The sequence below is a fragment of the Dermacentor variabilis genome, chromosome 2 (genome assembly GCF_050947875.1).
Source record: "Dermacentor variabilis isolate Ectoservices chromosome 2, ASM5094787v1, whole genome shotgun sequence".
Lineage (NCBI taxonomy): Eukaryota > Metazoa > Arthropoda > Arachnida > Ixodida > Ixodidae > Dermacentor > Dermacentor variabilis.
In genome coordinates this window covers 182,150,638-182,165,730 of record NC_134569.1, presented here as the reverse complement: position 1 = coordinate 182,165,730, position 15,093 = coordinate 182,150,638, and the positions used below count along the sequence as shown (strand labels likewise).

Genomic DNA, 15,093 nt, shown 5'->3' with positions numbered 1-15,093 from the left:
GAGAACGTTCAAGTGGAGAGGGATTCGATGGGGCCGAGCCGCTGCACTGAAAGTCGATAACCGGATGAAGAGGGTGGTGCCGGCGTCTACGATTGGTCGGCTTTCCCTTACTTAGCTTGCGGTGGCTGGTCGAAAATCGCGGCGGCATGCAACGGAAACTCAAGAATGACGCTAAAACAGACCCGCACCAAAGAATTGGCAGAATGACGGGGTAAACGTGCCGAAAGTTCTCGAAAACGTTACACGGCCACGCAAGAAGTTTTATTATACGCAAGTACACCCATCCTCTCCGGCAGGTGCGAGTAGCCATCTTCTATTCCTTTCGGAACGGGGCAGCCTGCTGCTATTCCGAAGAAAATTCAGTTTTGTTCGGCATATTAATGCATCTTTATCGCGTACACATCATGGGAAGCCAACAAACACTGACACCAAGGACAACATAGGGGAAATTACTTCTGCTTAATAAATGGAATGAAGAAACAATAAATAAATGGAAATTAAAGTGGATGAAAAAACAACTTGCCGCAGGTGGGAACCGAACCCACAACCTTCGCATTTCGCGTGCGATGCTCTACCAATTGAGCTACCGCGGCGCTGTTTCCCCATCCACTTTCTTGGGTATTTATGTGTACTAGTAAACCCTGGGAGTGTTAGCCAGCGTCACCACTCACAGACCTTGGCGGCGGACGTGGAACGTCCTTGTTGCCGAAGGCGTCACGAGAACGTGATCTTTTTGGGTGAAGGCAACTGGTCAATAAACCCACATATGCTACCTGAAGGCATCAATGTTGCCGGATTCGAGACCCTCGTTATGTAATAAACGAGAAGAAAGGGGGTTAACCGAGGGGCCCGATTTTTATTAGTATTAATAAAAATCGGGCCCCTCGGTTAACCCCCTTTCTTCTCGTTTATCGCGTACACGTCACTTTGACGCGGTGAGTTCTTGCGATTTTGTGACGTCGCGTGACAGGCAGGTGAAGTGGGTGCAGCCCGAAAACTTTTTACCTGTAGCCGAGGGCTAATGGCGAAAAGGAGTCGAATCAGAAATAACTGTTTTTCTTTTTCTGTCAAATCATGCATAATCAGTGTGTACACATCATATCAGGTGGGGAGGTATCGCGGTTTTCGTGACGTCGCGTGACAGGCAGGTGAAGTGGGGTGGTCGAAAAAAGTTTTTGACCAATCGTGGAGGGCTGATAGCAGAATTGGAATAGAAAAGTTTGGAATAGTTTTACGTTATAGCGCCCCAGGCTTCAGCATTGCCAGTCGGGGGTGGGGGGGGGGGGGGGTAATGTGCCTGTTCCTCTGGAAAACTCCGTAGGGGGCTTGGGCTTCGGAACCACTCCGTAGTCGGCGCCCATGGCGCCTGAAATTGAGCCGCGATCGTCAGTTCCCCTTGCGCCCGGTCGCGAAATATGCAATCGCTGCCGGAGCACAACGCCGCCTTCCCTCCCTCTCTCCCTCCCACACATCCCCCCACGGCCTTTCGTGCGACGGAAGACGGCGCGTATATTCTCCGCTTTCTTCTTCGCGCGCGCCAAATTGAGCCGCCATCGTCGACTTCCCTCATGTGCTTTCATTCGCACATGCAGCATACGCCGCGCGGCGACGGTATTATCGCCCTTGGATTTTATACTGAATATCACAGCAACGGCGACGGCAACAATGCGCCTGGAGCGTCCATATACTTATATCGCAACAAAAATTTTCAGAACGATGTGACGTATTGTACTAATCTGATTTTGTTCTTATAAACAGATTGCATGCGAACCCCCCTATGATCGTATTGCCTGCACAGGACCAGATGCGCTACCGGCTCAAGCCGAACGTGGACTACCCGCTTATCTGGAGCGAGGTGGTCTCCAAGCTGCACAAGCTCCAGGAAGAAATCAAGTTCGAGGACTTCCTGGTCAACGACACCTCGCTCGGGGAAGTGTTCATCGGCTTCGCGCGCGAGAGAAAGATGGTGGACTTCGGCGACAACCAGATTCGCTACTACGAAAAGGACGCGCCGCCGGGGATCGCTACCGTACCGGTCCCGATGTAGCGCGCACGATAATTAAACGCCAACCTGCTATAGCTGAGGGGCGTGCGCCATCAGTGACGTTTGTGTGACCTCATTGGTTATTACGCTTCGTTTACTGCTGATGCTAAACAGCGTACTAAGGCTGGCGTTGTCATTTCATTGCTATTAGTTCACCTCGAAGAGAACGGGAAAGTGGAAATTTTTCTTGTAAGCCCCTTACAAAAAATGTTGTTGGAAATCTATTGGTTTTCCATCGATATTTCATGGTGCGTACAACAGAAAAATTGTTGAAGTTCCGTGGATATCTTATGCAGGATTTGTTGCACAATCATGGAAAAGTGGCCACCGTGAATCCATGGGATTTCCATGGGATTTTCATGGCGTTGTTTTTTCATGGGATTTCCATGGGATTTACATGGCGTTGTCTTTTTGTAGGATTTCCATGGGATTTCCATGGCGTTGTCTTTTTGTGGGATTTCCATGGGATTTCCATAGCATTGTTTATCATGGGATTTACATTGCATTTAGTTCTCAGTGTAATGACTTCATGTTGTCAGGTAATGCTCATCAAGTGCAATATTAAGAAATAAGGCATTCTCATTTTATTTCTCTGGAGAGGAGAGAAGAGAGACTATTCTTCAGGTATGGAACACTCGCCCCCGGAAATTTTGTGCAGGTGTATCCTGAAAAAGAAATTAATAAAATAAACAATGTGCAGCTTTAGCAAACTAATCAGCAAAGGATGCTTACTTAAGCCAGAAGACTAAGCAATGAATGTCTACTTGAAGCTTTCGGGTTTAATCCAGGTTGTTCTGTATATGGAGCTATAACAGTATAATGAGTCATGGTAAATGTGGCAAGAGCTTTGTCCAAGTTGTTAGACAAAGTATTTAACTAAATCAGCTTCTATGGAGATTAAACTATAAAATATCTTTATGTGCGAATTATCCCTCTGAAAAAAACCTGAAATATTTGTGTTCTCCTTGGTTAAATATTTATTACAATTAGCATTACCTGTTAAGCTAACTGATGGTCACTATGGCAATGCAAGGCTTGAAAATAACATGAAAACATTGCATCTGCAACCGAATACTTTCTGTCAAACTCTTTAATTAGTTTAGGAAAAAGCATGCAACATGTTTAAAGTAGGTGCAGCCTGCTGCTGACACATCACAGTAGTGCTGGTCAGACATGCTGTGAACGAACTAAATCACCTCCATTCTGAATGTGTCTTTCACACGAATCTGATGGGGCTCTTCTCTGTGCAGTCACTAAGGTACTGCTAGAGTCAGCCTTGCATGCAACATGAGTCATCTATGTTTGCCACTTTGTGATAGCAATAAGCACTACGTGAGGCCAAAAAGTAATGAAAAATTTTGCAGGCTTTTCTTAATATAGAAAAAAAAACGCTATGGAATAGGTAACACATAGCAAACACAGCTGAACATGGTTTAAACTGTGCCATGAGAACCAGAAGCAGACCTAGGACTGTACGTGTGCTATCTGGCCAGCTAAGATCAATCCATAGCTCAACCAATCATTTGTTTTATCAGGCCTCTAAAAATTGTGCATAACATTGCAGCCACAAGGTTAATAATACAAGTGAAGTATTTGTCATTCCACGCAAATTACTAGGAACACTTACTATACTTCAGCTAGTTGCTAATGGCACAGTGGGTATAACCACAATAGGCTTTCTTGCTATGGCAACTTACATGCATGTTTTTAGTTACTTTAAGCAAAATCACTGTAATCCACTAGTGTACGCACCTATCACAGCCTCCACACGTGTGGGATCGAGGGCCTCCTTTTGTCTCGTCTCCCCCCGAAGGCAGCTTTTCCCTCCAAAGAGGGACTTGCCCCGCAGCTCTTCTTCTGGGAAAACGTGGCGCAATAGTGCCCTGGCAAATTTGCCAGGGCCACTGCCGCTGTCACAGGCTCGGCACAACTGGTTGACGATTGTCTCATCAACCAGCTTGCCACCGCCAATGTCCCCCTGGACACAGAAAATTAAGAGACACTTTAGAATCTCACCTGATCCCACAGGGCATAAAGGTGAACAATGTATCACCAAATATACTAGCCATAAATGACAGCAGAAGAAAAACAAGTGTCTGGCAGCATCGTCACATGGTTTGCATTGTAGAGGCATGTCTTTGACAGTTACTTGCAGAGACTGACTGCAGTGCAGGTGCGAGTAAGAAAGAAAAAGACGGAAAGACAAATATAAATTGTTCACAAGTGGACTTCGTAATTGACGGCTCGTTGCCCACAGATACACGGGCGGCTGTCAGTAGGTGTGACATCAACATGATCATTGTTAACGACTACTAAATGGCACATAGTTTCAGCAACCTTCCTGCAACGGCTTGCCAACGGCCATCATGCCGGCCAGGCATCAGCTTTAGTCATAGTCACAAATTGCAAATGATCAACTGCACATCGTTAAGTGATCCAGACAGACCCCTTTCACTATCTCAAGTGATTCCAGGGGCCAGCAATTTGGGAAACACTGATTTAACCTTGCATTGCTTAAGGCATCACTTCAAATGCACTATACTGCCAAAAAAAAGGGAACAGCTGGCAGCAAAGAAGCGTACCTTTGTGCAAGCAATCACCAGTTCCTCCGGCTTGCTTTCGGCTTTCTGCAGCATCTTTTTCAGTCGCTTGGCCATCTTGCCAGCTTCTGCATAATGAGTAAGCAATACAACCAGTGAACAAAAGTGTATGTGTATTTCAACCATTTCAGTGAAAGAGCACGAAATACTAATTCCTTATGCAGCACTATATGTCATACATAATAATGAACTTTGTGACACTTCTGTTCTTCTGGTGCATCAGTCATTGATGCATGATTTGGGGCAATTTTGTGTCCACAAGTTATGCATGTAATACGTAAAAGTCATTCTGCAAAAAGTTGCAAATACAAAACTGCACCATGAAAAATGCAGAGTGAGACTTGATGGCTGCACAACTTGCATAGCTTCCACAGGGTTGCCTGCTAAGTATGAAACAGAGTGCACGTTCCCTCATGTTGCAAAAGGTACATTATGCAAACTGATCACTGCCTAAATGGTCAATAAGAGGGACAAGTACTACATCAAGTCATAACATTGACCTGTGCCTTACGTGAATGTGTGCTCTAAATTTGATGGTTTCGCATTAGTGGATCAGAGCAGTCTTTTCATGCTCACAGTTCCTTTTTCTTTATACTAACACAGAAAATCCCGACCTCTCCTACGCATACCTTGCTGCATGACAGGGAAATCCCACAAACAACGCTGCTGGCACATTCTGGAAACTTGCACATGTGTTTTGTTTCCCAAGCATCTTGGCTTTCCACCTTTTCGATCTTATTAACTGTCTTGCACGTTCCTTTTCTTTTACGTAACAGGCTATGCTTGTACGGTAAAATTACAGGTTTCCAGATTTCTATCAAAACTTTTTGTTAATTATCCTGCTGTCCTGATCGCCAGCATTATGTTTACAGATAATTGCGCAAGCATGCTGTTCAGGTATATCCTATTGACCGGCCTGTCTATCTGGAGTTCTCAGCTTTCCAATACTGCGTGGTGGCATGATTTTCCGAATGCACTGGTGGTAAATGCCAAGGCAATCCCTCTATATCACTTCCGAGTCGCCATGAAGAACCATTTTGATGTCTTGGTGCTTCACAAGCCTAGCTTGCGTGCTGCCATTAGTCTTAAATTGAAGTCTTAGAACTAAAGTTCCCCTTCCTATGGCAGTTCACGCATAAATTCCAGCCCTGTGTGCACATTTCAAAGCAAGGAATTTTTAAAAAAGCAAAAGCTCATTACATATTACAATTATTTAAAATCTGGTCAAATACAAAACCTTGTTGCATCACTGCAATAAGCCAGACAAGAAACTCTCAATCAGAAGAGAGAATCCGTCTTACATATACCATGTACCTCGCCTACATACGTGCTTGAAGGGCTTTGACATAGCAATTTTTTTTCGGTAACTTAAGGTTCTAGATCTCTAAACCCCAGAAAAAGATACCGATATGCCTCGGAGTAATTTATTATAATAGCTTTTCTATAGTCAGTTTGGGTTACATTTCCAAGGAGTATACTCTTTTGGGAAGTCATGACGTAGTATGTGGTCAGGTGGGAACAGGACATTACGATATTCTGACACTTACTCCAGCTTGCTCGATCACCTCGCTACTATTCGTTGTGAGGGCCAATGTAGCAGCATAGCGAACAACCGAATGAGCTGCAGCGAGTGTCACAATGTTGCAATGTTAAAAATTTAATCATGGGATTTTAGGCACCAAAACCACTTTCTGATTATGAGGCACGCCATAGTGGAGGACTCCGGAAATTTCGACCACCTGGGGATATTTAACGTGCACCTAAATCTAAGTAGACAGGTATTCTCGCATTTCGCTCCCATTGAAATGCGGCCGCCATGGCCGGGATTCAATCCCGCGACCTCGTGCTCAGCAGCCCAACACCATAGCCGCTAAGCAACCACGGCGGGTTTAAATAAAATTTCACAATTGCTAAATTTGCTATAGATGAGTTGTATATACCACTGAACCAACCTTGGCAAAGCAGCAGAGCTGTTAATTGTATAATTTTTTTAGCAGCCATTAAACAGCACCTAGTAGATGATACATGTATCTGATAGTCTTGCCACGGTCTGCAGTTCTAAGCTATTGTGGCTCAAGCTGGCCTCACGTTGCCATGCCTGGAGAACCACATACTAATCAGGACATGTGGGTGTTCCAAGCATCTACTACAGTGAGAGGACTCATGTCTACGAAAGCGAGAGCACTCATTGTTGCACAGGTGCAACAATGAGCGGTTGCAAAGGTGCAGCATTGCGATCTCGAAGGTTACATTGAGGAGCCGTGCATTATGTGATGTGCAACTGCTACCGAGCAATAATGCTGGCATTTTTTTTCAGCTTCAGTATCAAAAACAGGTATTTTTCTATATGAGGGATCGACGTTGGGCTAGTTGGCATTGCATTTCGAAGGCGACACTGTGCATAAAGCAAGGACAATGAAAGGGGAACGGCACAGCGATTGTCCTTGTCTTATGCACCGTTTCCTCTTCCAAATATTTCTGCTAGTTCTGCTGAAATTTCAAAGGTAAAATTTTGCACAGAGGCTCCTTTATGCCAACATTTCATGAAAGGCTTTTTACACAGTTAAAGGCTTTGTTGCAGTGAGCCTTCAACAATGTTACGAATCCTGCAAGGAAGGGTTGCAGTGCTCAGAAAGACTAATGTTTCGTGCACTAAAAGTCCTTTGGGGAACAATACCAACACGTAGTGTTGACCTGCGTGTACTTTATGTGCTATAAGGGCATCATAAATAAACTGAAGAATGATTAAGTATATGGCTGCTGCCATAAGGTGCTTACCAGTCACATAGCCGTGTCCTTCCTGAAGCCTCTTTAGGCTTTGCAGTTCTGCTCTTAGGGCCTCATTTTCCATCTCCAGCTGGCGCACTCTATCACCACAAGCGCCACAAGCTGCATTCTGAAATCATGACAGTGCATGCATTCTTAGGCATCAAATACACAGAAAAATGGGTGCAGATGTTCCGTCAGTAACATAACTGGGGAATATTACTTCTGGAGGTTGGTTCTGAATGCTGGCCTGTGACTGAATATTGTCAGTGCTTTTAAGAAAGCAGAGGATGGGAACAGAACAGAACGAACACTTGCCTTTAACGGATTTTACTTGGAAAGGAAATTTAAGATCACACAAAGACTGGAAAGGATACAATCAGACCTCGTGCCCAGCATTACTCACCACGTGCACCTAGCCAGTTTGCTAACAGAACGAAATTATTTATTAGACAGTGTAATCAATGCAGTGTTTGCACAGCTATCGTCTCTTTTGATGCACATTTTAGACTCTTACACTACGACTAAAGACATTGTCGATAAGAAAGCAAGCAACAGGAAGAAGCAGAGGACAATGTTTAAGTCTACAGAGCACCACCACACATCAGCCGTCGATGTGTAGAACTACTGCATTCATCATGAAGTCACAGAGGCAGCATGGCCACCTAATCCATAGTACCCCCACAGTTGGTGCATAGAAATAGGTTTCAATTGCATTCTGTCCACTGTCACAATGGCAATCTTACTGACAGTGATGCAATGAATCAATGTAGCAAATGAATGTAGCGCCACCAGGCACTGTGATGTCTACTGTGTGCCAGCTCCCCAAATTTCGCACTACCAAAACTATGTCATGATACAGCAATGGCACAACTTATGTAAAAAGGACATGGTTGTGACATATTTTGCATGTTCTCCACAACTCAAATGTTTTTCTGCGTAGTCATAAAATATACCCTTAAATGCATGGTGTATCATATATGACATATGCAAGACCACTTGTCGAAACGTTGGCTCCTGCATTCACCTTGTTCACGTTTTGCTCATATGCAAGTTTATGTAATACCCCAGTCACACGGGCACCCGCAAACTCCTTTTAACTCCACTGTCTTTATCTCGAAGATGCACTGGGGTGTCACACGGTCGCCCTTCCGTTAAGGGAGTATAAAGGAGCGTTTGGTCAAGAGAGATTGGCGATTTCCTTCAGCGGCGGAAGGAAGTACTCTTGTGCCCATACTTTTTGTTGTAAAAGTGATAATTTATTTATTGCTCGCATTAAAAGTAAAGTAGCGTGCATTTGGAATGTTTTTATTGAATTAAATAAAAGTCCAAGCACAACTAAGCAACAGTTATGCTTGCTGCTGCACAATACTCTCGACCTAGGCCACTTGGCACCATGTTTTTCTCGTCTTAGAGGGCGTTTACATGCTTGTCAAGTTCATGTAAACGCTAGCCGGTCAGACTGACCAAGCATCGAGTCGGGCTGAGTTAGCCCGACCCGATTAAAGCGTACATGTAAATGCAGATGGGTTCGGCCCACCAGCACCGAGACTTGTGCGGGAACACTGGGATGTCGTAATTTATGCGGCTGCAGCAGATATAGTATCAGGACAAGGTCAAGACAATGCACTGTGCAGTGCGACCTCATCATAGCAATAAGACCGATGAAATAGAGCTGTTGCAGACAGCAGTGGGAACAGGAAGCCCAGTTCCAACACGTTCATGTCTCGGCTCAACGCTGTGTGCCGTCCTCCCGACTCGTCAGAAGCAAGTTAATGTAAATGCAGTAACGTCTGGCTCCGTCAGGCCGAATTCCGACTTGACCCAATTTCATCAGGTTCATGTAAACGTGGCCTTTGTCGTGCAGTGGTCGGTGTGGTCACTCATGACTGGCACTGGCACAGTAGACAAAATTAAAGAAAAGCTCAGGAGGTCACCGTGCACGAAATGTGTTTTAGTATAGTTTGCAGCAGCTCAGGTAGCGGAACCCAGAGCCAACTCGCCAAGCCGCAAAGGAAAAAAACAGATAAGCACTAGCGTCGCTGTCAGCACTGCTACATTTAGCCAGCGCACTTTGATATTTAATGAGGTCTATGTTTTTTGCATCAAACATATTGAATAATATTTTTATGAAAGAGTGCCAATCATAATAGCTACGAGCGTAATTAGAAGTTACGTTCTTGCACAAAACACAAACATCGCTGAGTGCACCTTTGGCGGGTACATTTAAAATGCCCCTTGTTGGTCGTGTGACACCACAACTTCCTTGAGGTTGAACTCCCTTATACCTGTGTAACACGGGCACCCACGAACTCCTTTAGGATAAGGGAGCACGAGACTTCCTAAGGGAGTTCGACCTCAAGGAAGTTGTGGTCATGTCACACGGCCAATAACGAGGTCCTAAATGTAGCCGCCAGGAGTGCATTAAGCGGTGTTTGTTTTTTGAACTAATACAAGAATACAAGAATGTAACTTCCAATTACACTGTAGATATCGTAATTAATGCTCCTTCTATAAGAATATTATTCAATGCATTTGATGTTAAAGATATACACCTCATTAAGAATCAAAGTGTGCTCGCTAAACATAGCATTGCTGACAGCGCCATTAGCCACCCGGTGCCTATGTGCACTTTTCCTTGTGGCGCGGCTAGCCTCCATAGCGTGGCGAGTAGGCTCAGTGTTCTGTTACCCGAACTGCTGCAAACTATAGTCAAAACACAACATTTCGTGCACGGTGACCTCGTGGGCTTTTCTTTTATTTTGTCTATTGTACCATGGTGTCATTCATGAGTGACCACACCGACCGCTGCCAGACTAGCACGACAAAGGCCATGTTTGCATGAACCTGACGCGAGCTGACCGAGCCCGACATGACGGCATTTACACGAACTCGCTTCTGATGAGCGTGGACAAGAATGGCACACACATAAAAAAAAATGGAGTTTTTTTGGGCCGAAACCACTTTCTGGTTATGAGGCATGCCATGGTAGGGGACTCCGGAAATTTCGACTACCTGGGGTTCTTTAATGTGCACCTAGATCTAAGTACATGGGTGTTTTCGCATTTTGTCCCCACCAAAATGCGGCCGTCGTGGCTGGGTTTCGATCCCATGACCTCGTGCTTAGCAGCCCAAACACCACACAGTGTCGAGCTGAGACTAATGCGTTCGAACTCTGCTTGCGGTTCCCTGCTTCCGTCTGGAACAGCTCTATTTCGTGGGTCTTATCACTACGATGAGGTTGCATTGCACAGTGCCTTGTCTTGGTCCTTAACCTGATACTATTCCAGCTGCTGACGCATAAATAGCGATGTCCCAGCGTTCCCGAGCAAGGCTCGTTGTGGCGAGCCGGACCCGTGCGTGTACACATGCACGATGCAAATGGATCGGGCTGGTTGAACCTACCCCATGTAGTTGGGATGACTCAGCTGGACTCGACGTTTCTTCAGTCCGACCGGCTAGCATCTACATGAACTCTGCAGACATATTCTAGGCCGACCAGGCGCCTCAACTTGATTCTGTCGGGTTCGTGTAAACGCCCTGAAAGACGAGAAAAACATGGTGCCAAGCGGCCTAGGTCGAGAGCATTATGCAGCAGCAAGCGTAACTGTTGCTGAATTGTGCTTGGACATTTATTTAATTCAATGGAAACATTTTAAACGCACGCTAGATCATTTTTAATGCGACCAATAATTAAATTATCGCTTTTACAGCAGGCCGCTGAGGGAGATCGCCGATCTCCCTTGACCAAAAGCTCCTTCAAACTCCCTTAGCGGAAGGGCGACCGTCTGACACCGAGTGCACTTCCCTCGAGATAAAGGTGATGGAGTTTGCGGGTGCCCGTGTGACAGAGGCATGTTACGGAAGACGCTGGAACGAACGCGTTACAGATGTCCCAGTCCACCCAAAAAGAGGGGTGGAATGGGATAGATTTCAGCTGTTAGAAGCTTATCTTTTCAAAGGTGTGCCAGAAGTGGTTAAAACCAGTGTTCCTCAGAATTTGTGCAGCATGTTTCGACTTGTACTATAATCCATCAAATATCTGGTTGCGTTCAAAATAAACAAAACTAAAAATACATTAGTGAAAAGTGTCCCATTCCTCCAGACTCTCCCCTATGTGTCAAGCCTGGCTTATAAAATCACAATGCAATTCTCGTCAAATTTTATGTTTGCTCAGGCATACTAGGCCTATACAAAGGCTTGTTTTATTTTCACAAAAAAAAAGACATGAAAAATTCTAAGGTTTTACATGCCAAAACGACAATCTGAATTTTAGGCACGCCATAGTTGGGGGACTCCAGATTAATTTTGATCCCCTGCGGATCATTAACGTGCCCCCAGCACACGGCACAGCGCACGGCACAAAGGCGTTTTTGCACTTCGCCCCCACTGAAATGCGGCCACCGCTTTTCACAAGAAAAAAAATGGATGCAGTAACCGCCCCAAAGTAATTAGGCATAGAAGTTATTAGTATGCAACAGTGAAAACTTCATTTGGTGCATTTTTTTGTCAATGCCACTAAATACATCAGTACAAGGTGGGCCTAGTGAGAGCTTGTAGTATTTTCACTAACTGGTATACCAATCTCAGATGCGGGAATCCCTCCTTCAGCCCTTCTAGAAATTAGACTTGTTAAGAGGGGTAGGGTGACCGCAAAATGACCACGCACGTGCGCCGCAAGCACCACGTGGACGCACGATTGTATAATTAAAAACGGCGGAACCCTATTTTTGCTAAATTTTGAAGTGTTATTAGAAGCGACAGAATGCATGCAACAAGCTTAAAACGTGGTTAGTTTCACTCATGAAGTGTAATTCAACACTGCACCCACGTGGGCTTTATACGAACCCCTTCTGTAGTTGAAGTTAGGGCCCCTGCGTTGGCGACAAGCCGCGAGCGCTTCTTCTCGAGGGCTTGCCGGCTCCCTGCGAGAAATAATGCACAAATGCAAGTGCTCAAACAATGCTTCGACAAATACATGCACAAGGGGTGAGAAGAAGCAATGCCCCCTGCTAAGGCCCAAAATGTTCTGAGCCGAGCATAGTAAAGCACCGAGCAGGACCAAATAATCTGTATACTTTTTAAAGTTTACAGTAAAGCTGTTTCCGTTAACAGAGACGGCACATGGAGTGTCGTCATAGCGCTTAAATGTGGAGATACTTCCGTCTCCGTTTTAGGCCTCTTCGAGAGTGCCAGCATCACTTGCGATCGCCAATCGTTGCTTTAAAGTATGACGGTATATATGCATGCAAATATATGACGTGAAATAAGTGCTTACCGCAGTTCAGAAGGATTGTCGGGGCCGCTGGTTCCCCTTCTTTCCAAAACACGGGCTGCGTGCTGCCTCGTAACTTCTTTATGGCGCCCTCCTGGGCCACCAAACTAAAGCCGACATCGGCGTCAGCGAGTGCGCGGACGGTATACACATCCCATTTTTCCTCCGCCACCCATTTTATTAGTATGTGCGACTTACTATCATAAATATAACCACTCACGTGCATTTTGATTGATGTGCGCTCCTTTTATAAACGTTTCACAGACAAAAGCAGGCTGTCATGGTTGCTTGCTCTATGTCTATGATGTCGCCAAATGTGGTGATAAAAAAAGTAAATTCTGTTGGCTGAACTATTACAAATAGTTTACAGAATTTATAAGAAACAATATTTACCTATTATAATAATTTGTGTTCTAACTTATACGTTGTGTGCAATTTAACGCTCCAGGGATGGCTGCTTATCAGTAACAACAGCCAATCTCGAAGGCAGTTTTTGCGCGGGGTCAGGTTAGGTTGACCCAAGCTTGACTACGGCTACGGCCAAGGCAAGGAGCCCAGCGTATGCATGCCCTTGGCTACTGGGTCTGGTTGACGGTCAATAAAAATAAAGTAGACCTACTCGTGTTGCAAGAATGGAAGCAGTGCGACATAAACATTCTACAACATTCTACACCATTCTACTTGCGAATATGCATTTGTAAACTTGGAAATCCAAGCATCGTCTAATAATCTGTACTCTGTAATAAAAGCAGAAATTTTCAGATATGTTGCCCTATTATTATTGTTTTTACTATTATTTCGCATGGCGCTGTCGTCGTGAGATAGTAAGGCTCTGTTTCCGCACTGTACAAACGAAGTCCTATGCGTGCGTTCGTTCGCCCGCACGTGTGCACTCTAAACGTAGTCTAATCGGATGTGCTCATGAGCGAAAACTCGTATCTCTCGTTGATTTGCCTGCGCCGACTGCCGTTATGCCGCCGAAAAGGCAATTTGGCAAGTACCTATGGGACTCATCCGTCGAAGTTCCCCCTCGTTCTGAACACAGATTCCAGAAGCGGTCATTTGGCATGCGATGAGTGAGGAAGACAGCTCAGACGGAAGCGATGCTGAGGCAGAAGAAGCACGCTGGTCGGCCCCTGCAGGCTCAGATCAATATACCGAACCACATTGTGCAGAACACTGCCCTTCGCAGTCGTGCGATCCACCGCAAAATCCAGTTGAAACTTCATCCTCCGATGGCAGCGGATCAGAACCTGATGCTGACTTTGAGCCAGACCACAGCGAGCGGCAGTGCATGGAGGACTTCAAGGACGAGCTGGTAAGCATGCATTCTGTTGGTTTGGTGGTTTGTTTTGCCTCTACTGATGGCGTACCAACCATAGGAAATCGGACAAGCCTTGATGGAATTAGGAGAAGGAGAATTTAGTCCTGACTAGGAAAAAACGAAAATATTTTAGCGAAATTGAAGGATGAACAATAATACACTGTACTAAGATTTCAGCAAGAAAGCTGCCTTCATCTAGTAGAGATTCTTGTACAGCCTAGCTATAAACCGTGGCAGCGTTTGGGAGGAATTACCCAGACAAAGCCGGTACAGAATGAAAAAATTCTGCGCAAGTTGGCATTGCGTAATATTTTTCTTCGAGATAGGTAAAAGAGAAAAAAGAACGATTGTCTCAGCATCTCTACAAAGAACTCAGTGGGGAAGAGCCCCGGACAAGCTTTCTAAAGATAAAGGCACCAAACATGTATGTGAATACAAATGACTTCCCCCTTTTTCTTCTTTCTTTTTTAAGTATTAGTAAGGCAGAGCTATACACTGCCATACAAAAATAAAACAATAACCCATTCACAATTCTGTCACTTTCAACGGCCCATTTCATGACGGGGCAATGCGTACTCTTTCTTTAATGCAGCTGATATTTACTGGACAGAAATTGATGTCACAACCCGTTTCGTCTCTTTAGCAAAAGTATTCCCAAATTGTCAGCAAAATTATTTTGAGCTCACAAAAGGGAAATTAATAAATTTGGCAGAACTAAAGACTTAATTATGACAAAAACCATTTCTTTGAAAAGCAGAGGGCACATGATTACTTAGGTTTATGCATTTTTTGAGCTCATGCAGCATGTCTACACATTTGAAATTGTTTGCTATAAAGCAATTTGTAGCTTTTCATTTTTCACGATTATGCGCTGTTTCATTCTCATTGCTTCATCTTATAGATTGCTTGCATTAATGTCATCCTAGCCGCCATGTTGGCAAACCAGCACTGTAAGAAGCTGTGTCCAGGACGTCGCGTCCAAGCTAGCTGTTGGTCGTCTGTCCCTATAAGCTGCGATAGCTTAGTAAAACTGCCAAAAAGTATGATCTGGCAGATCTGTTCTTCGCAGCTGTCCTCAAATACC

At 44.8% G+C, this 15,093-nt stretch overlaps 1 protein-coding gene and 1 non-coding gene across 3 annotated transcripts in view; one reads left to right on the top strand and one right to left on the bottom strand.

Annotated features, from left to right (window-relative positions):
* The window catches only part of LOC142572989 (phospholipid-transporting ATPase ABCA3-like), a 124,898-nt gene extending 122,686 nt beyond the window's left edge, over positions 1-2,212 (top strand). For both annotated transcript variants that reach the window (XM_075682475.1, XM_075682474.1), the window contains exon 24: positions 1,799-2,212. In XM_075682475.1, coding sequence (XP_075538590.1) covers positions 1,799-2,047 — 249 coding nt within the window. In that variant the 3' untranslated portion in view covers positions 2,048-2,212. The remainder of the gene's footprint in view (positions 1-1,798) is intronic.
* Positions 521-593, bottom strand: TRNAS-CGA (transfer RNA serine (anticodon CGA)). Its single transcript has one exon. It is a non-coding gene; the product is annotated as a tRNA-Ser (tRNA).
* Positions 2,213-15,093: the final 12,881 nt, after the last annotated feature.